The 22,950-nt window shown below is 36.9% G+C and overlaps 2 protein-coding genes across 11 annotated transcripts in view; one reads left to right on the top strand and one right to left on the bottom strand.

Moving 5' to 3' along the window:
- The window catches only part of ARL13B (ARF like GTPase 13B), a 53,706-nt gene that overhangs the window by 19,996 nt on the left and 10,760 nt on the right, over positions 1-22,950 (bottom strand). The gene's annotated exons all lie outside the window — the stretch shown is intronic.
- On the top strand, positions 290-14,158 carry STX19 (syntaxin 19). 2 transcript variants are annotated; one of them, XM_009675036.2, is made up of 4 exons: positions 302-591; positions 9,275-9,429; positions 11,474-11,794; positions 12,780-14,158. In XM_009675036.2, the coding sequence occupies exon 4, from the start codon at positions 12,855-12,857 to the stop codon at positions 13,731-13,733; it is 879 nt and encodes a 292-aa protein (XP_009673331.1). In that variant the 5' UTR covers positions 302-591; positions 9,275-9,429; positions 11,474-11,794; positions 12,780-12,854; the 3' UTR covers positions 13,734-14,158. The 2 variants fall into 2 exon arrangements, with proteins under 2 accessions (XP_009673329.1, XP_009673331.1); XM_009675034.2 differs by lacking the exon at positions 11,474-11,794 and having other exon boundaries at positions 290-591.

The following is a 22,950-nucleotide window of genomic DNA, read 5'->3' as shown; positions in this document are numbered from 1 at the left end:
TTAAAACACTTTTAAGATCCTGACTGTGATGAAGGGTATTATTGGGCTGGATTTTTCCCCTCCTTTCAACTAAATTTAGGACCAGCCAACTCATTTTCTTTCTTTCTTTCTTATTTTTTTGGCACTTCAGTGAAGAATAAAGCCATTACTGCCCTTACACTTGTGCTTCCCAGGTAGGCTACGCCACCCGTCCAGCTTACAAGGCCTTTCTGCAAGGAGCGGGTGCCCAACGCTTCCTGCTGCTATTGGCCACCTCTGCTAGAGCACTCCGCCTCCAAGCCAGGCTGGCTTCCAAACAGGCAGAACCAGATTCCCCAAGCAGAGAGTAATCAATTTGCCTGTCTACTGCAGTTGCACAAGGCAGCTGCTCCCTCTCCCTCTCACACCCCAGCTCTCGAAGCCGAACCCCTGGACAACTATTTAAGAGCTGGAAGCAGAAGGCACGCAGAAAATATTTAATGAAAGGCCACTCAAGACACATTACTTAGGCAAATATTCAACACAATGTTTCTCAGACTGCACTCAAGCTTGCCCTTAGGAGTTCCTCAGTAAAGGATAAAAGAGAGGCTGCCACCAACTCAGGATTACAAGGTAAAGAGTTTTCTTTTACTCAATGTTTACAAAGTTGAAAATATGAGAAAAAGATGGGGTAGTTCAGTTTAGAAGGGAAATGCACCTAAGTGTCAAAATATACAAATAATGGATATCTGCCTTGCAAAGAATTTGATACTTCTCTAGATGAATATAGTCTCAGAGCTCTATTGCTCATGCACAGGAATGCTAATTTTCAGGGCAAGTTTTATGCATAAAACTTCCTTCTTAGGGAGTATGTCAGAGTTATCTTAAAGGATAGAGCTTGATTTTAATTTTCCAAGTCAGTAGAACTTCACATATAACAATTTTTTGTGTTTAAAAACTGTAGGAGGTATATAATCAAAACATACTTGAAAGTGCAGGAGAGTGTCTGTTGGTTTATCACATTAAATTTACCAAGTGAAAAGCTTCATATATAAGCTCATGCTTGGCTTATTTCAATTTCACAAAAAGTACATTTGGAAGCTTCTTAGCCTAACAACATAAACTTTCTTTTCACAAAAAATAAAGAGAAGGTAGGCATCAACTGCTTTTGTATCAAGCAGGATTTTTTTAAAACAACTAGACAGCTTTTGAACTTAATTTGAAGAGTCATGGGAAACTGCGTGGAAAGGGAGTGTATGTACGCATTGGCACAACTGACATTTACAGTCCAATAACAATATTTCTCTTAAAAACCAAAAGACATGTCAGTGAAAAATAAAGTCTGAATGCAAACTATGTGTGTTCCTTGACCTGCTTCTAACATCTAAGTTACTGATCAAAGAGAAAACAAATCACTATTAGAATTTACTCTACAAGCCAAAAGGTTTGGTGAAAAAAGTTCCAACATGAAAAGGCTACATTTATATCTCAGCTTTCATCAAAAATCAAAAGAGTGCTACAGAAAGGGTAGAGGATTTTTTTTTTCCTTGTTCTGAGGTTGTTTTTTTAACACTATTTCTTCCTTTCCAAATTCTGCATTTCTCTCCACTTGTATGGGACTCTCACACAGTAACACAACACTGAAAAGTAAATACTGTAGGGGCACACTGTCAAGGGGAATCTGTGAAAAGCACCTCAGAGATGCTTCTTTTAGGGTTAAGTTTAATCATAGTCAGCTGCTACAGATCCATAATTTTGGATCACACCTGATTTGCCAAGATCAAACAACTACTTTCTATTTTTTTTTTTAGTTATTTGCTCTAAGTAAAGTCTTTTAACTGCCCATGTTCTAGTGCACGTTGCCGATCAAAATTAACGAACAGCAAAGTAACCCTGAGCCAAAACACTGTAGTATCAGAACTGTCAACATGAGTGAGTACACGCAACTTAACAAAAAATGTATCTTTATGTGAATGATTTGCCTAAGATCAAGAATATTAATCTTTAAGGCTACTTTGAGAAGCCATAGCTTTGGGAGTGACTTAATCAGGACTCCTAAGGTGCATGGAGAAAACAAAGAGGGGAGAGAGGGAGAGAGAGAGAACCTTTGAACTTAACAGCAATCTCCACAAGGAAAAGAACACAATGCCTCATTTTTCCATTCATGGTTTACAGGAAGCTTTTATTTTAAATGTTTCTCTACTGTTTTTCTTCAGGATTTTAACTCTTATCTACTTATTTTTTGTTGGACAATCCTGTGGACAGCAATCAGTAAACTGATTGATACTAGAGAGGTGAGGCCTGAGCAGTTAAAGCAGGAAAAGGTTTATTAGTGTCTTTATATTTTGTTTATGTTAATATCCATGAAACTCAAATTCCTGATCAATAAACAGAAAGAAAGGTGTGGGTGTGTCAGATTTGTTTCTTTGTTTTTGAAGATTTCACATTCTGTCCTCTTTAGTTATTGACCCTATTTTAGCCTGCCAAGGAAGTCACAGAACACACAATTCTTGATATTTTTAACACAAACAAGCATGTACAAAATCTAGCAAACACTTTTCAGGCCTCCCATAGAGACCTTCAGGCATTCTAAGATTAAGCTCTGACTCCTCTCTCTTTTCTGCAGACTTTTTGCAGATTACCTTCACAGTTTTTAACTTACGCTGAAACAACCAAAATAGAGCCTGCTATGAGATTTTAACCTACGTTCTTCATTAGCACTCCACTCTACGAAACAGTCTTAATTTTCAGTACCTTATGGATTGTTGACAACAATTTCAGACCCACCAGCCACTTTCTACTGATTGGCAATAGCATCTTTCTCAAAGACACTGGTTTATTTCATTTCTCTATTTGCTTTTCATGCCTTTAATTCTCAAGCAAAACAATCCTTTGAAAATGAGGATGAGCTGTAATGAAAAACTGGTGACATGAGGTTCTCCAAGATTCTCTGCCTACTAACATCAATTAGGAGTTTGTATACACGTAGTTGCAGGGAGGTAAAACAGACATTTCTCTAATTCAACCTTTCCCCTAACTGGTTCCTCCAGTCTACATTTAAATATAGAAAGTACTTAAATATAAGATTCTCAACTCATCCTGTTTTAGTATCTCTAGGCATCTCTAGAGCAACTCCTCTCTCACACTACCTTTTGAAGTGGTCACAAGAATGACAGCAATCATAATTTGTTTCACTTAGGGTACATGGCCTCATTCCCACCTCAGGTCTGAAACATATTCTTATGTACCAGAAGTGTAATTTCTCTGACACACTCTGCTCTGCTATCAGTTGAATAATGCCTCCTGGCTCTGTCCCAAAGATGTCTCTGATCTCACAACCAGGATACTACATTTGACTTCCAGATGTAGAACTCCCAAAGGCAATAAACGAATAATATTGCCACTTTTTTTGCACAAGATTTAAAAAAAAAAAAATGTAAATATTGTTCTCTTATCCTTATTTCACCTTGATATGTCAACACCTAGGTAAACAGTAGAGATTTTAGTCAAGTTGCCTATACGATGCTTTTAAAGTGCCTGGAAATTCTTTCATATATTACAGCTGATTTTCAAGGCTACAGTATTTAGCTACATGGTCTGACAGAGATGAAATGGGAATGAAAACTAGGTGGAAATTTTGCACAGTAAAATTTTGAGTCTGTTATTCTATTGTTGGAAAGATAATCACGAAAGAGATATAGTATCCCAATTTTAGAGCAAGTTGCTAACTAGCAGTTCAAACTGTATGTCCTATTAAATGGACAGGATTTCACTTGTCCCTCATGCTGTGCTGTAGCCCCTTCTCTTGCTCCTAATTCATTTTCTAACTCTGCTTTAAAATGTAGCGTTAATGTATCTCACTATGTGACTGTTTGACAAAGGAGATGATGATTTTCTTTGTGGATTTCTGTGACCTATAAGTGGCCAGCATATTTCCACCAGCTGATCAAGTGAAGGTGCTGATTTTTAGTATTATTCCTACCTGAAGTAAACAACAACAAAAAAAAGCAGGCATCTACTCAGAGCACTACTGACATTAAATCTTTGTTTAATATATGAAAAACACCATCAAGATATTAAATAAATTCTTCAGTTTTACTTTCAATCAAGCAATGCCAGTTACAGAGAATAACCTGCAGACTGTTTTCTCAAGAGTGAGATCATTATTTTGTCAGTCAGCACTTGCAGGTGCAGCATGTGTCACTGTAAACGTGACTTATATCAGTGCAAAAGCATGGACTTACCACCTTCCATTACTGAAAGCGTTAGTACAAAACAGAGGAATTGCTATCTGTACACATGGAAACGGTGGTAGATCCCTTTCTTCAAGCCTTGTACATCTGCAGCTGCACGCTCGGAACCAAGGTTACAAAACTACAAGGTACAATCCCACTTTTGCCACAGGTTCACTGTGCATATTTGAACAAAATACTTCACAAATTAGCAACAAAAATAGGTTTATCTAGTTAGAATGTAAGAGAAAGACTGGCAGTTGTAGATCATTTTGAAAGAATAAAATCTTATAATACAGATGGTAATTCACAAACTACTATATTTACCTACTCTACTAATGCTAGAGTCTATGACCTTGTATTATGACCTCTTCACCCTTGGGGCCTTTTTCTCAAATCAGGCAACACCACACAATCAACATACAATAACTCAGACATCTCCTACCACATACCTGCGTTTCACATTTCCAGCCCAACCTCCAAGAATAACTAATTAAGTTTATTTTTTAAGTAACTAAGGTCTATTTTACCCCTCTCCATACTCTGTGCTTACTCCTGCACCATAACTGGCTGCACTTTTCCAGCACTGTTGGACTCACTTTTACCTGTTTTGTGAACTTCTATAATACTCAGATCTGTTTTATTTCATTTGACTATCTCACTTTCGTACTCGGTCTTTCTACCTCCCATAATCTATTTCACACTGGAGAACTCTCAAGCTACCTTGCTTCAAACTCACAACTCTTATGCTCCTCTACAATGATTATTTTGGGTTCACACAGGAGCCTTGTGGCAGGTATGGAGGGCGATATTCTTGCAATGGGACAAGCGGCTAGGTTGTATTTCCTCAACAAGGTTATGTGGTGGTCCATGGCAGAGGCGATCTGCTGCAGATTACTTCCCAAAGGCAAACACTGATAAATACAAGCGACCTTTGCATTTCAGTATTTCTTAATATTAAGAATGAGGTATCCATTGAGATTTAAGCTCCTCTAACTGAAAATGTAGCTGATTTTGCACCATCATATAGTATATACTGATACGTTTTAGCTACCTTCAGTATATAAAATGCATCTTTTTTAATGATCAGAACTAGAGTGGGCTCTCTGCATTCAGTATTTTCCTGCTGAAGTGCTCCCACACTTGCCACAAACAAACTGGAACTTAGAACTATTCTTAAATACATTTTGTCAAGAGGTTATTGTCTTAAGACTGATGCTTTTAAGAGAATATTTTCATCCAACCACCTCTCTTTTTGATAATTCTTGGTTTAAAATATGTTTCTTTCACTTAAATGTCTTACAAGAGATTTTTTCTCCCTCCTAAAAAGGGAGAGAACAAACTTAACCTGTATCAAGCTTGCCTGCTTTAGTTACTTGGACTATATCTTGGAGTAATAGGGTAAGATTCCAAAACACTATCAAACGTGTTCCTCCTTTTTTTTTTTTTTGGTGAGGTTATACAAGAGCACAGCCTCTCGAATAAACTGAAACTTCAACTCAAATCCCTAGCTTTCCCCCACAAACCATGAAGAGTATTTTAAACTGCAGGCATTTGAAATGGTATATGTGTCTCACTAATTTTTTTCTTCTTGAGCTGCTAAACTTAAGACACTCCGAATAGAGTTCCAGACCACACTATGACTCCAAGCATTAGTAACAGATATTGTGCTCAAAAATAATTTTTACACATTTGTTCTCACCATATAACAGAGCTGCAATGTAGTTGCATTGGAACCATGAAAATAGACAGAAAAAAATGAAAAAAAAATTTGATTCCCTGTTTAAACTTTGAAATTCTTTGAGACATGTTGCCTTTAAGTGTCCTATACCCAGTGCCCTTAACCCACTCATATCTAAGGGATGAACTAATTGATCCTTATTTTCTTTGCAATTGACAAAATGGTAGTAGCTATTTCAGCAGAGGTAAAGGAGGGTGATGCAGCACACAGAGTGTACATGTCAAAGGGCTAAGAGAAAATTTCTTTGTCCTCTGACTGTCTTTACATCCTCTTCCAGTGGATCACAGTGTATTAAAACAAATATAGGCAGGCGTGCAAATCACATCAGAGATCAACTACAAACAAAATTTTTGTGTCAAACACTTTAATGAAGCAGCTGAATAATCCAGAAATGGCTAATAAAATCATAAAAATTAAACCAAAGAGCATTTTTTAAAGTCAACCCCCCCCCCCGCTATATCCATAAAAAGCTATTGAATCTAATTGCAACGAGTGACAAAACTTCCATATGATCAACCTGACTATCTCATAGGTCCATTTGCGCCTTTTAACTTAATGCGGCCTAAATCACATTTATTTGATTCTTTGGAAGGTGACTACCTATTTATTGAGTCTTTTGACAAATTAAATTGGTGGATGAATATTCTATACATCCACTTTGCAATGAAGTGAAAGGACCTTTCAACTTTTTTTTTTTTTTTTTTTAACGGAAGACATGAATTAATTTGATGAAAATGAACATTTTGATGTTATCTTTGGAAAAAATTTAGGACATACTTTATCATCATGACAAATCATAAATGGTGGCCCATCCATCAGGATCTCTTAATGCCCTAATCAGTGTGCTGAAGGAATTGTCAGCATAAAGACTTCTGTTATGAGCCAGCCATATATGTCATCAGTTTGACCGGAGAGATTCATAACCCTGAAGAGCAACATATTAAAGTTTCCAGAAGGCAAAGGCTCTTGCAATATCCTTAAAATGTACATGATAAGGATGTGAAAACTGTGTTCCTGAACCTGTCAACAATGTATAACGATGTCTGCCAAATGAACCAGTATAAATTAATCAACAGTGGATTTGCATGATAAACGTACTGAGGGGAAAAAAAACCTTTCCAGGAGATGAAGTATGCTAGAGTGACCAAACTTAAATGCAGCATGCACATTCCTGTTTTGTTTCCCTAAATGTAATTTGTGCATGAAAGTACATCAATAATCCTTGAGCTCTGAGTACCACCAGTAGGGTGCAAAACTGGGCTTGATTCTTCTTCTTCTCTACAATGTTGTTCCCTTCCTTACCCCTTCTACCTCCCCCCAAAATATAATCCACCCTGTAGCCTTATCTGTTCTTTGGCTATATTTTCAAATTTAAATAGCTTCTAACTATGCACAGAATAAGCACAGAGTTAAATCAGTTTGACTAGATTCTCACAACTATACAACTATATATATGTTCCACAACTATATTTCCACAGATTTTCTCTTTTAGAAACTGGTTAGCAGTTCTCGATTCAGGTTCCTAACATATTCCTAATTCCAGTTTCAACGTAAATAGCAGTTTAGATAAACGAAGATGCAGTGTTTATGATTGAGAAATGGCTAGAAACATCAGCAGACCGCACTGATGCTCTCAGATTTTTATGTTTAGGAGGATTTAGAGCTGTTTTTAAACTCAACAGTCAAAAATTTGAAATTACAGTGTAACAGGCTAATGTTCTTCCATGGTTTAGCCCAATTTTTTCAGTTATCCACAAAGAAAATGTCTGGTGAGGGTATGCTAGTCTGTGCTGCTTTATCACTGTAGAAGGAGGGGCTAGAGCCCACCTTTTTATTTATTAATATTTTTTTTTAATGTAGGGGACACACTAAGTCACAGAAGTGTTTTCAGTCCACCCATTCCCTTTATATAAATCTAAAAGAATAGGGTTATTCTCCCTGTATTGACAAAAATCTCAAGGAAAAATCCTTCATCTCAACAGAACGAGCCACAGGACATGCCTCTATGCATATACACAGACATGCAGGAAAACAACAAGGGCTTAGGATATGAAGAAAGCTTTGCTGTGGAACGCTCAAGAAGTCAGGACAACAATCTTCAAGGTTATCTTTGTCATGAAGACATCCTTATTTATTTGAAGCCAGCATCTGTTTCAATTGCCAGTATAATCAACCACATTTAACTGGCAAGTAAGTTCAGAGGCTGGTTTTGAAGGCCAGCCAGATAGGATATAAGACATGAAACTAGAGTAAAATTGGTCACATTCCACCCTTTGGTGTGACTGATGTTTAAATAAGGAAAAAAAAAAAAAAAACAGCTAACAGCACCCTGAAGTGTTTTCTGCTTACTTTTCCACAAGTTTGATATTTGAGAAGAAACTGTGATATGATTCATACCTTGCAAAGAGTCCCATAATGGTTACACAATTCTGTTCCATTTTTTGCAAGGAATTTTGCGCATGCAACCATTTCAAGAACACAGAACCCAAAACATCAAAAAGTAGATAGCAATTGTAAATGGATACGCAGACTGAGTATGAAATACAGTACAATTCTCCTCCTCCTGCAATTAATTTATTCTCAAACTAGACTGATCTTATGAAAAACTCTTAACTGCCCTTTTGAGAAACTGATGTGTTTTGATGGATGACTATACACGTTTTAAAGCTTTTCAGTAATTACTTACATTTTCTTAGATACAAGAACATCTTGCCACCTTGCATAAGCATTAATGGAGCACTTATAACTTGCTTTTTAATCATGGGCCTGTTAAGCCATGTTAAATTAACATGGGTCAACAGATGTGCTAGGCTGTACTAAAACAGACTTTCAGGTCAAGTCTTTGAAGCTTTGTTTAGCGCTCCTGGTTCCTTTCACATGCCCCACACTGAACTTTCCCTGCAGCAGTCTCAGTGGTGCCAAGCAGTTCTGAGGCATTCCAAACAAATGTTATCTTAAAGGACTCGCACGTCCTCTGCTATGGAGCGATACACAGCAAGTTAAGCAATGCAGAGGATTTATTCGAATACAATAAATACATCTTGCATTTTTCCTACCTCAAAGTAGTGTTTTCCAACAAATCATTTCCAAGCTTGCCTGATCATAAGCCTTAGCACATTACTGTAACATCTAATGGTTGCCAAGCTTTTTAGATTCTCTTGCAGTGGATCACTAATCACCAAACACTAAATTCAAATATTAAGGTAATGGTTGCGGGGCAGGAGGAAAGGAGGGAATCAACAACAACAACGGCTAAGGAAAAACCACAGTAGCAACCACACTAGGGTAGAATATCAGTCTTTCTGATGATTGATCTTTGTAGCATTTCAACTTTGTTTTTCAGCTAATCCTTCCGCAACTAGACAGATTGAAGTCTGTGGAAAACATGTTCACACTGCTCAATTCTATGACTTGGATTGTGCAAAAACCTACTCAGAGGCTTAAATATGCATTAGGGATCAGAGAAACCACAACAGTGTCTTCTGAAGCTGTTAACAGGTAACAAAATCATTTGCATATTGACAAATTACTGGATTGACCCTATGCAACTATTCCAAAAAGGATGCATTTGTATGCTGTAGAGAAATACTGCATTTTCTTACTAAAAATCCTCAGACTTGAGGTTTCAAAAAAAAACTTTCACCTATAAAACTACTGTTTTGTCAGATGAAACAAAATCCTGAAATCTCTAAAACCATCCACAAGATACTATTGTTTAACATTTATGGCTAAACAACTGGTTTAAAGCCATAACCACAAATAAATAAAACCATAAATAAAACCATAAATAATAAATAATAACAATAAATAAAACCATAAATAAAGACCGTAAATAAAAAACTTAGATTCCATGAACTGATCTTTTACCACAGCAGGGGGGCAGGCAGAAGACAGTGTATCCATGGAAAGAGTACTCTCACAGCGTCCCTTGGGGTATGTGAGTTGCAAATCTAGACTGAGTCAATGTTCACTCCCAAAAGCAAGATGCATGAGTAAGCTATGATAGCTTTTCATGAACCCCTCAGTCTCTACCTATTAACAACAAGATGTGCAGCATCCTTTTTTAGTCTAACTAGGCATCTCACATAGACGCCTAGAGCAAAATGAGACAGTGTCCTTCACCCCTGCACAGAGAGTCCACTTTTAGAACCAGTAAGAAAATTTTCAGAAAGGCAAAGAAAACTTAAGAAGCCTTCCTAAACGTTAACTGCTTAAGAACATGACTCTTTTCTGAAGGCACAGCAGAAGAAGATTTTGAGTCAGCTGTGAATCATTTTTAATGCAGCCATGGCATGGAGTATACTAAGCAATCATGGAATCTGTACTTAATGTGGCGTAAGCAAGTTTATTCCATTGTCATCTACTTCTGAACATTTTACTTCTTTTACTGAAAACTTCCATTCTTGATCATAGTCCAAGGAAAACATTCATGGGAAGTCTGAAGAAAGTATTTTCTCCTCTGTAATTAAAAATAGTTGAACTTAGAAATTTTCTAAAACATACCTAATGGAAGCTTTCTCTTAACTAAAACAAAAGACTGGTACTGGATTTCATATTCCTAAACACATGAAAACATGCTTCAAAGTTTTGGCTTCTTCATAATAAAGTCACCAACAGAAATATTTAATACAGAGATTATCTATCCTCAGTAATACGTTGCTTTGTTGCATCAGGCAAAGAAACCAAGACAGTGAGCAGTTCAAGATTAACACAAACACATCAGCCCCTTGAAGAGCGCCTAAATTGTCATAGATTTTAAAAGAGCAATCCTGGCTTACTAATAAAGCACTGAAAGGGTAAACTTCCCATTTTATTTCTGCACGTGCAATTTACAGTCCTATACTTTTTGTCTCAGGCCCAGTAGAACCCATATCTAATTTCACAACTTGCACAATCATTTTGCAATGGGAAGTCTTCAGTTAATCACCTTTGGCCAAACTTTTGTATCCAAAAAAATTTGTGACATCCCATCAACAGCACTATATACAAGCCAATTGCAAACTACCCACTTAAAATTTTAACCTAAAAAGTAAATCTAAATGCTAGTATACTTCAAAGCAGTAATAATTTTGATTGGTACAGAATGAAGCAACCCCTTCCTGCTCAAGCAGCAGGGAAAAAACACTCAATAGCAGCAGCACTGCAACAGCCACAACAAAAAGCATTTTAATAAAAGACAAACTGCAGTAGATGTACAAAAGAGTGTGGGTAGGGGAGTTGCTACGTGCTTTAAAACCAAGTTAGTTAATATGACTAAACGTTTGAAAGCTCCCGGAAGCCACCTGCAAGTGCACAGGGATTCTGCTGTATGTAATGAACTATACAATATCAACATCTTACTATCAAATGCACTCTCTTCAATATGTGAATTTTGAAAAGCTAGGTTAAATCTCAAAGCTCAGGATGTGGCACAATGAATGGAATACCTTAAAATTCTCAAAGTAACCCGTCCAAAATTGTTGTTCCTTATATATAAGCCTTCCTAACTTAAAGACTAAAGCCGCATTCAAAAATATTCACATTTATCACTTTTATTTTTCAGGGTTACTTGGTTTATGTTTCATCTGTCTGCATAACAGACTAAAGACCCCCCTCCGTGGATATCGCTAGGTTCAAGATAAGCAGACATTCAACAGCAGTTTAAATTTTCTTTTTCCTTTTTTTTTCCTTTAATGTGGACATATATTTATAAAACAGACCCTACAATTTGCCAATTTCCAGGGCTTTCTAAAAAATTATTATATGAAAGATGTCTTCAAGCAAGCCATTTAAGGATCTTTTAGGAACATTTTCTATATTCAAAAACAAGCAAGGAAACTGAGAATGACCACACAAGGCAGGCTGAACGCTATGCCATTTGAAAGTATGTTTCTCATATTTTCTATAAAATCCATTTCCAACAGAAAACTTTAAAACCTTTTTGAGAATTATATTAACAGTGCATCTATTAAAGTGACATTAAATATCTCCATTAAAGCTCACAGAATAGCTAAGGCAGAAAATAAAACTAAATCTACTTTCCAATGAATAAGAAACAGTACCGAATCATAGCTCAAGATGGTGTACAGGTTACATTTGCATAAGTTTTACAAAGATCGCAAATGACAATATAAGAGCAGATGATGGTAATCCAGAAAAGACTTAGAAAATCTTCAAGTCCCAACATTAAGCATACAGCATCCACCTCTAAGAATACTCAGACATTAACAAAATATATTTTCACATTAAATTATTGGAGTTCTGTGGTTCTGTTTTGACGCAGCTACCCTCAGTTTAACTCCCCAGGCAAGGGAAGGCATGGAAAAAATGGAGACAGACTTTTAAGTGCAGCTAAAGTAAAAGTCTAAAATAGCTTATTCGAACCAAAACTCTGATCCTTCTCAAGAGAGTTTGTCTCATGGCCTCAGAAGCTGAAGTTAAGTGCTGTTTCCCACTGAGAATGCAAAAATGGAGCAGCACATTCACTTCTATTTCTGTAAGATTTATAGTTGATTATTTTTCTTTCATCAAATAAGGAATTACAATAAAATTAGGATTTGAGTCACTCCTCTCTTCCTCCCCAAAACAAACATCCTCCCCACATGCTGTCTTCCTAGTTTTTCTAAGTTCTAGATCCCACACTACAAATTTGTCCCAGTCCTACAGAAACCGAATTACAAGGTGGAGTGCACTGACGCCACCTACATCATACTTTTGTTCTTAATACCTATACCTTCCCATTTGCTGCTGCTTTTACCTCACTTTCATACTGAGGGAAGTAGCACTCTATAATCTTCAGAACTACTTTTCACGTATACAGATAATTGCTAACAGGTATTATTGTTGTTGCTGTTGCACTTTGATTACAGTGAAATAAGAAAAAAAGATATTGGAGTTAATACCCTGTGTTTCAAGAGGGGGAAAAAATATTGAACACAGAAATCATGAGAGACCGCCTCCAAGAGCTTAAACTGAGAGCTAAGGAACTGCAGCCAGTTGGAGAAAACAGCTGTGCAACTATGCAGGAAGAAGAGCAGGAAGAGTTTGAACAGCAGGCTATCATTTATGAAAAAGAGCCCATAACTGAGAGGCACTTGCATGAAATCCAGAAGCTTCAGAATGAAATTAGTAATTTGCTGGAGGAGGTGCAAAAGTTCAGTCAACAACAAAAAACCCTAGTATCTTCAATGAGAAGGTTCAGTGTCCTTAAAAGGGAATCTAACATAGCAAGAGAAATAAGAATTCAAGCAGAGCACATCAGCAAATGCTTGGATGAACTGTCAAAAACAGTGAAAAAAGCTGAAAATGAACATGGGTCATCATCTGCTATAGCAAGAATTCTGACTTCCCACCATGCTTTCCTATTCCAGCGTTACCTAAATGCTATGCTCTCATACAATGATGCTATAACTGCTAAGCAAGAAAAATGTAGACTATTTATTCTTCGCCAGCTGGAAGTTGCTGGTAAAGAGGTATCTGATGAAGAAGTCAATAATATGCTCCAACAAGGAAAATGGGAGATTTTCAATGAAAATCTGCTCACTGAAGTCAAAATTACCAAAGCACAGCTTTCAGAGATTGAACAGAGACACAGAGAACTAGTCAATCTGGAGAACCAGATCAAAGACTTGAAGGATCTTTTTATCCAGATATCAATTCTGGTGGAGGAGCAAGGGGAGATGATCAACAACATTGAAATGAGTATGAACAATACTCAAGAATATGTTCAAATATCAAGGGAAAAATTTGGGCTTGCAGTCAAGTATCGAAAGAGAAATCCTTGCAAAGCAGTATGTTGCTGGTGTTGCCCGTGCTGCAGATGACAGAAGAGATACACTATTTGAAATACTAATGGTTCCTGTTTAGTGAACTGAATCAGTCTCAGGATCCCTCATCTTTCTTCCCACTCATACCTTCCTTGTCCACACATCTCTCCAAGAAATTGCATCCGTTTTTCCAAACAGAGCTAGCAGAATGTGAAGAATTCATCTGTTCCTGAATATTATGGTTTTCACAAGAAAATATGAATCAGCAGAATGGATGCAAAGGAGGGAAATTATATGTTTTTGTTCTTTCACACTTCAGTAGCCCAAGTTATTCTCCAGAAGGTAAAATACAATGTGGCAACCAACCGCTAGTGCTTTTGGGAAGCATTAATAATATTGTTAATTTCAGACAAGATTCATAAGACTGGTTTAATTACCTTTTATTAAAAAAAAGAAAAAAAAAAAGAAAAAAGTATTTTTAATTTCCTTGTGGTTTTTGAGTGCCCATGTTACCTTGGTTCAAATTAGGTTTTTCTTCATCTAAAGATCTACAAAAAGTCTATACATAAAGCAGACATCCTCAGTAAGAACCATTAACCTCAGGCCACACTGAAATCAGAACAGTGAAAGGCTGCTGTAGTACTGTAGCTACAGTAAAAGTTACTTCCAAGAAAAGTTGAATTTCAAATTAATTTATGGAGGCGAGAGGGCAAGAAAAAAGAGCAGAGGGTCACCTTAACAGCGTGAAATAATGTTAGTGTTATACTAGTATAGCATGCACTGTCCTCTAGAATGTGAAATGGACATTGGGTTATCTATTTTAACAGTATATCGTACAGATAGGTGTTGAGCTAGTATTTTTTGAACACGTTAAAGATCACTAACAGCAGAAGACCACATCACCAAACCTACCTTTGTCAAAAAACTGCTGAGAAGCCACGTGTTAACAGATTGACACATAATTCACATTACTCAACTATGCAGGCAGACCCCTAGCAGGTAAGGGGTAGGGAAAAATGGCACTTCTATTACAGTGATAGGACATGTTCTTGCTGCTGACAATCCTATTTAACTATGCAGTTGTCTCTGCAGTTTCCATTTCACTGGCTAATAAATAAATAAATACAGAGAGAATGTCCTTCTTCTAAAAATATACATAATCATAGAACCAGAGAATGGTTTAGGTTGGAAGGAACCTGGGAATATCCCAACAAACCTCCTGCTCAAAACGGAGCCATCTTATTTCTTTATATTTAACGCACATCAAATTAGCAGTTTTGTCAGCCTCTATGCCACTTAAAAACAAAAAAACAAAAAAACCCCACAACTTAAATAATTTAATCTTAAAGGTCCACATTTTTAAAAGTGGTACATAAGTTATATCAGAAATCCTTGGGCATATGCAAGTATCTGGACATTCTCATTTAAAGATACACTGAAAACATTAGTGGCCAAAAACGTTAAGCATATAAAAAAGGCTTCACGTCCTGTGATACGCAACGTAACGTTATCTTTTTTAAAATGGATACTTGGTATCTCCATATCCCCCCAAAATAAGACATTTTAATTAATTTTACCTTAAAAGCTTTGAATTGCAACCTGGTTTAATCATTTTAGGTTACAAACTCCAGATACTCTACATCTACGGATAAACTGAGTCTTGACAGCTGCTACCAGTTCATGCCTGGAAGACCTGCAATGGAATCCAGTCCAAAAATATTAGCAAGGATGAGATAAGAAGCAAACACACAGGTCCCTATTTCTTTTTCTATCAGCTCCATGAGACAGGCTGATGGCTGCACATCCTCCACGCTCCCATTGCACCAGCCTATCAACAGCGTTTGCCTGTCTCTCTCATTCTTTTATTTCTACTTAGCTTTTACTTCCTTTGTAAGTGTTCCTATACTTATTTTAAATCCAGCTTTTCAAGCTTTCATTCATAAGGATGCTGTTGCCATGCCTGAATGCATCCCCACTATATATATATATATATATATATATACATATATATTTTAACTCAGATTATTTAAATCACACCTCACAGGGGGGCTGGTGTAACAAAAATAGTATGTTCCCATCGTTTCATGAAAATAAACAGGCAGTTTACTGTCAACACCTTCACTGAATGTATATCTCCAGTGGAAAAAGGGTTGGTAAAAGGTAAAGGTGCCTAAGAATCTACTTGTCAGATTTAATAGTTCTACAATTCACAGAGGTATTTTTAGTTCCATTTTATGCATCCTGCTGTTTTTGTTCTTTTTCCACCTTCTAATGAGGTACATTCATGTGTCCCCTGATGTTATAAGCTGTTGAAATGAGGGGGAAAGCTAACAGCAGCTAGCCGTTGCCTCAACCTGTGTCTGAAGATAACTTATTTGTTCTTATGAAATGGCTGAATTAGCTATATAAGAAGTATACCACTGTTTTATTTTGCCGCACAAGATAGATATTTCCGCAGTGAAGAAATAGCAAGTGGATGTGGAGTGGTTTGAGTGGTTTTTGCTTTCCATGATCCCACTTGTTGGCTTCTTCTCTGCACCCAGCTCCTTTTGGAACTGAATGAGAAATCGCTGTAATGTAATTTCTAAAAGAAAACCAACAGTGCAGCTGAGATGAAAGAGGTATTTCCAACTCCCCTTCCCCCCCAACAATTCATTCCTAAACTCCTACATGCTGTGAAAAGATGCAGTCAGTACCACAATATCTGGATGCAGTCAGAGAAGACAGAACAAACGGCATTGCAATGCTGCAAGACACTGAGTGAGTCAATTGTCTTTAATTTTTTTCTACTAGCAGGCAGTTAACCTGTATACTGAAAGCCTATGAAACTATTTCCATGTTGCAAGCTTTAGAAGCAGTTGGATTCTTTCTGTCTCAGCTTAAAATTGCAATTGAAATTAACTGTTATCAAAGTACAGAGGTCTGAACATTAAACTGAAAAACAAAGATTATTTAAAGAGTAGAGAAAATAAAACAGAAAATGGCACCACTGATGCTATTCTATTAAATAACCTCCCCTCCTCTGTTACGTATATGATGGCCACCTTTACATTCCAAGGACAGAAGAGAAACAAGCCAATAAGGAATACAAAGAAAAAAGTTGCTATAGACAACATGCTGTCATATGTACATATACATATATGTACATATTTGTGTGTGCATGTGTATACCCATACATGTATACACACCACCCCATCTTTTATTCCTGATTTTATTTTTAGAAAATAACTTTTATAAGAGAGCCTTCCCCCCCTCTAGCCCTTAAAGATAGACATTATTGTACTTTTGTGAGAGATTATCTCTGCCAAGGTTGACATAAGAGCAAACAACATACAGCAACCACCACATGTTTAGCAGCATCCCCCACGGCAGAAATGTTCACACAAGCATTCTTATCTGCAAGAGAAATGTGTTTCTGGGCTAGCCCTGCCTCTTCACATCACAGGGATTGTTCACTAGACCACGTTTATTTCAAAGATACAATAGTTGTAGTTTAAATCATGGAATAAAATTCAAGTTTCAATAATACTCATGAAGGCAGCTACCTATCCATTAGCAACTAAATAATTCAAGTAGTTTTCAGCTATTTATGGGTTAGAAAACAGCAAAATAGCAATGTTCCTAACATGCTGAAGAAGAGTTGAGAAGACAGAAAGCCAGAAAGACTTGTGGAAAGCTTTTTCTTAACAGGTGCTACTAACTGAAATTAATTAGTATAACTAAAACTTACATTAGCATCATGAGAATTTTACATTGAGTATTCATAATGTTTAGAATTTTCTTTATATATATGGCTATGCAAAACAGCAAATCAGAACAGAGCTGCTAGTATGCAAATAAATGTGAGACATTAATAGCTGCAGTCCCTTATCACTGAAATAACAGGTAGGAAGTAGTTTTCTACAAAAAAAAAAATTGCCTAGGGAATCTGTCTGGTATAATAATATTACCCAGAGAATATGAACTTCTACAATTTCCTCTTGCAGGTATTTGTACCAAAATTTAAAAAAAGTAAAAATACATTGCCCCTGTAGTTCCTGTATTTCCTTACATAATATGAAGTGTAAGTGGCCCTGGTTAAAATGCAGAAGAAAACAATTCTAAAAAGAAGAAAATTTATTACGCTTGCAGACCAGTATAACTCTTAAAGATACTAACAAAAAACTGACCTATATGAACCCAAGAACTGCAAGAAGTCTTACTTTCTACACCTGAATTTCCCTGTACGTAATAGAGTGATTATCTGAAGCATTTCAGTTTTTCTACATGGCCTACATGGGCAAAACAAACATAAATTCAACAGTAACATGCTAGAATAAAGACATGCCAAAGACCAAGTTTAACACCTTAAAGTAATTTGTACTAAGAACAAATAACAGCCAATACCATCAGAACTTTAAGATAACCGTTTTAAAATGGTATTGCAACCTCCACGGCTGACGATAGATAATATAATGATACCACCATACCAATTCAGGTATCACACTGAACACCACCAAAATTCTTATATCCCAACATTACTGTAATACAGCATCCATTGCACTAATCTTGTGCCCACACTGCACAGTCCAGTCTTATTCCTTTTCTGCTCCACTTCTCTCTGAATAGTGCTCAAGCTCACTACTCCCAATCCATTCCTTCATCGGGGAGGATGAGAAGCAAGAGGTGTCTTGTCCTTTACTTTTCTTCTGCCAGCAGTGCTTCTTTTTCTCCCCAGTAAAAAGCAGACTTGCCACATACACAGGCACACTATGGGATTAGGTCATTTTATAACACAGTTGATAGGGATGGGAGAAGAGACAGCAAAAGGAAGAGAGAGCCAGTGACCCCAACCCCAACTCAGTAACGAAGACTGCATCTCAAATTCTTTAGTAATGGGTCCTGTTCTTCATGGTGAAGCCAGACCACTCTACCCATGGTAATTTATGGCGATATCTTGGTAGCAAAATCATGAAGAATGCAAATGCTAGCACTACTCACAGCTGACAAAAAACAACAGCTGTCTAAGGAGAAATTAAGTGACATAAATTGCCACTTATACACAGTACTTTACTGAAAAGATCGTTGTTTGTTTTGACAGATTAAAAAAAGAATATATTTATTCTGGGGAAATGTTCTGTTTCTCAAGAAAAAAGTAGAAACAAAACACTCAGGAGAAGAGCAAGCATTAAAAAAAGGGTCCCCTCCCCCACTTTTTTCCATAATAAAATGCATAAATTTTTCAAGTGGCCCCACTCTTAAATCTCAAAGATTTTAAAGTATTCCCAGGGAGATAATTTCCACATATTTCATGAAAGAACTTTGGATCCAATTGCACAGTCCTCTATACTTAATGATTACAACTGTTTCACTGCACACCTCACAATCCTAGCTAGACAACATCTCCAAAATTATTCTCCCACCTCTCCCCCACTCCACTTCCAAATATGCATATTAACTTAGTTGCTCACCTAGGTGATAAATTACAAGCCCACTGTCTTTGTGGGCAATGCCAGAGGGCAAGCCCTGGCACCATGATCAAGCAAGGTAGACTGGCTTCTGTCTACACTGCTCAGGGTTAACAACTTCTGGAGAGGACTCCTCACATCCACACTACACTGCACTTATTCTCAGTCTTCTGTGGGCCACGTGTGACATCCCTCTGGCCTTGGGACTTATATATATATGTATATAAAATATAGATAATTTTTTAATTCAAAGTGCCCACAATAATCAGAGGCGCAATATATCTCATGAAAGCCTTTTTCATAGGGAGGGCACATACTTAAAGTTTTGGGACACAGGCGTGTAGTGTGCAAGACCTGCTGAGAAAGTGTTAGAGACTACTCCTGATTAGTAGGGGCCAAAGGTGGTACGGTCTCCATTCATACTATCCGACCAAACTACACAGTTACATATACACACGTTGGGAAGAGGGAGATACCCAGCCGCGGCCCTCCAAGAAGGGCAAGTCAGCAAGCACACACGTAGTACAGCTCATTGTGGTGCCAGCACCCAAGGAACAACAACACCTGCCCCAAAAGAACACACACAAAAAAGGAGGGGGGATTAAATTAAATTACCACATAATTACTCTGCTGTTTCATAGCTGTTTTTTTGGAGATGATTTTCGAAAATGGGAGGAAAAAAAACCCCGTTAACGTACTTTAGATAAGGACTTCACGCCAAAGACTCCCAGGCTTTCTTGGTGACTGTTAACTGCATCACAGCTGAAGTTACTTTTTGTTCCCGTTGTTGGGGGTTTTTTTGGTTGGTTTTGTTTTGTTTTAAATAACTCTATATCTTGGTAGCAGCAAATGAGAACATATTGAAAGCGACTGAATATATATAAAGCAGTGGACAAACCTGTCATCACATTGCAGCAGCTTAAGAAAAGCTGCAGAGCAGTTTAATTTAAATGCTACTAGCAGAAATTTATTTACTTTCATGAACCATACCCCACAGTTATAAACAACAAGATCTTTTTATATGAAAAACCCTCATCCAAGTATCTAAATTAGAATATGTTTTTCTTTCTTTAATCTTGAAAAATTAAAAAATATGTATTTAGATAAAGGAACCTTATGATTCAACATATAATTTGCCTGATGCGTTATATCAAAATTTGCTTACCCGAGTAGAAAAAAGGAATTTTCAACTACATTTTTACACCTTTTTTGCAAGGACAGTTAGCTCCTACGATAACCACACTACTGAGCTATATCAAATTGATACGGATAGAAGTGAAAGACCAAAACTAGGTTTAATTCCCTCACCTAACCTGTTCTGAAAGGCAACAGACAGCTGAGTAATTAGCTTGGGTGTTGCACTGCAACCACACACAGCATGTGCTACCACTTACCCAGCCAGAGAAATCATGCTGAATAGAGGAAGAAAGGAGGAGGAGGAGAAGACTTCAGGAACAAGTGAGAGAGTACAGAGTATGCAAGAATAGATGAGTATATATGGGAATGTGTTTATTCATTAGTACAGAATAACATAAATTGTATTTCATTCCCTTTTAGAATCATTATTTAATAATTAATTTTCTAAAAACATTCAACAACAGCATTCTCCTGAATTCAATTCCTAATTTTCAAAACATCAGCAACTCTACAAGTGAAACAGGAAAAAAGCTCTAGTAGGCCTTTATTTACCTGATATAGCCTAGAATTTCTATTTCCAGTTTTGCTTTTACATCCATCTGCTGAGATAGTCCACGAACATAGATTAGGGAGAAAACTACCTATATTAAAAACACAGAGGAGATTTCTGAAAGATTAGAATTCTGGTCCGGAGACAAATTCTTGCCTCCTTACGAATGCTACCACTCCATCATTCTTTTCTGATGCAACCTTTATTAGCTGGTATAAAGAAAATGTAGAATATTACAGAGCAGAGCCACAAACACAGTATTGATAACCTGATAGTTGGACTGTTTCTTCTATGAGTACATGAGTTAAATGTAATAGGGAAAAGAACAAAAAAAAGGAAGTAGAGGGAGGACTTAAGATATTGTTTGTCTATCTACTGAGCAGTGGTATATTTTAAGGTTATATCTTAGCTACCAGCCGTAAAGCTTTGATTTCTCCTGATCCAACTGGCAAAATTAGTTTTTTCCAAATAGATGAAAGCCCAGAAATACAAAAGAAAATGGGAAAAAAAAGGAAACTATCTTCTTGCTGTGTATCCACCAGAGGTTTAAGAAAAGACCAGCAGGGTAAAGGACAGGAAGGTGTTAGGTACATCTAAAGCTGCATATACAGCAGTTCTGTTGTTGCCTTTGAAATCCAGAAAGTCTTTCATCCATTTTTAGAGTATACTTGCATACCCTTCATTGTACAAGATACTACACATAGCACAAGTTAGGATAAATAACACTAGACTAAAATTCAGAGCTGACTATTGAAATTTCAGTACGTTATCTCCACCTATCCTTAAAAAGAAACATGAACATTTGTTTGTTTCATTTCTGGTCAAGTCACCAGTACAGCCTTCATCATTCTTTAGCGCACAACCTCTCCAAAGAAATGAACAGGGGGGAGCTATGACTTAGTTCCCTTTATTAGTTTTTAATATGGTAAATATTAAAGAAGTGACTTACATAAACCTTACTACAACTTTTCTGGATTTAAAGTATTGAGAGATGACTGCATTGTTTGTAACAAACACCAGCCTTCCTACATGCATGCACAAACTGGCCTTTCTACGTGCATGCACAAACCCTAAATGTACTAAATTAGAAGTTTAGCAAGAATTGAGGCAATTTTTTGCTACATGGACACCAAGTTTTGGACATTATTATTTATGCTCACTACTTATTTCATTATTTTATTTTTATGCTCGCTATTTCTCATTAAATGATATTTTTCAAACAAAGTAATGTTTCTTCTGTCAGGTATACGCAAATAATAAACAACAGCAACAAAAAAGCTGAACCTCCTTAGAAGAGGGAAATACTAGAAAAGGAGAACTTTCACAACAGTTTTGGAAATCTGCCGTTTCCTTTGTTCTACTCTTAATACTTTTTCATTTTTAGAGATCCATTAAGGAAAAATTTTTATATATATTTTCCCCCCACATATACATATACACACACATGCACGCGATGGGACTCTTATTTGGTGAGTATGAGTGACATGGATGTCCATCCCCCGAAGTCATCTTCAGGCAATGCAAGGTGCATGGGACCAGTTTCATCTCATTTGCTAAGCACTGTATTTCCATACCACAAATACTACTGCTTATTGACCAAGCCCTCTAGTTTCACAACTTGCAGGCTGCACAGTATAAAATATCCTTCAAACACTGGAGCAAGTTCTAGGATTTATGAAATCTGAAGGGACCAGGGGTGCAGCAGCTACACAATGAACACAGACATCAAACAGGAAACAAAGACAATCTCACTAAAGAATACATAACCTGAGATGCAGACTCATGTAGGGAGCATGAGACTATGAACTACTGAATTGCTTTGCAGAAGTGGGACACTAGAAGAACAAATTCTGTTGAGGGCTTGAGGCTCAATAAATTTGAAGGCAATAACCTCAATGAACCTAATTTAGTCACTATTAGATTCGGTTAATACACTCTGCCTTCTGAGCAGATACTGGCATGGACTGAAAAGCAGGATTAAGTCCCAGGGAAGCGAGCAGCCTCTGTGCAAGTACAACCAACCACCCACAGAAGCACTCTTACAGCATTAAGACATACAGTTTTTTACGAAAAAAATTATTTAGAAACACTGCAGAGTTGTCAACTGTCACAATTTCATTTTCAGAAGAACAGATTTAAG

The sequence above is a fragment of the Struthio camelus genome, chromosome 1 (assembly GCF_040807025.1).
Source record: "Struthio camelus isolate bStrCam1 chromosome 1, bStrCam1.hap1, whole genome shotgun sequence".
NCBI lineage: Eukaryota > Metazoa > Chordata > Aves > Struthioniformes > Struthionidae > Struthio > Struthio camelus.
This window is presented reverse-complemented; position numbering and strand designations above follow the sequence as displayed.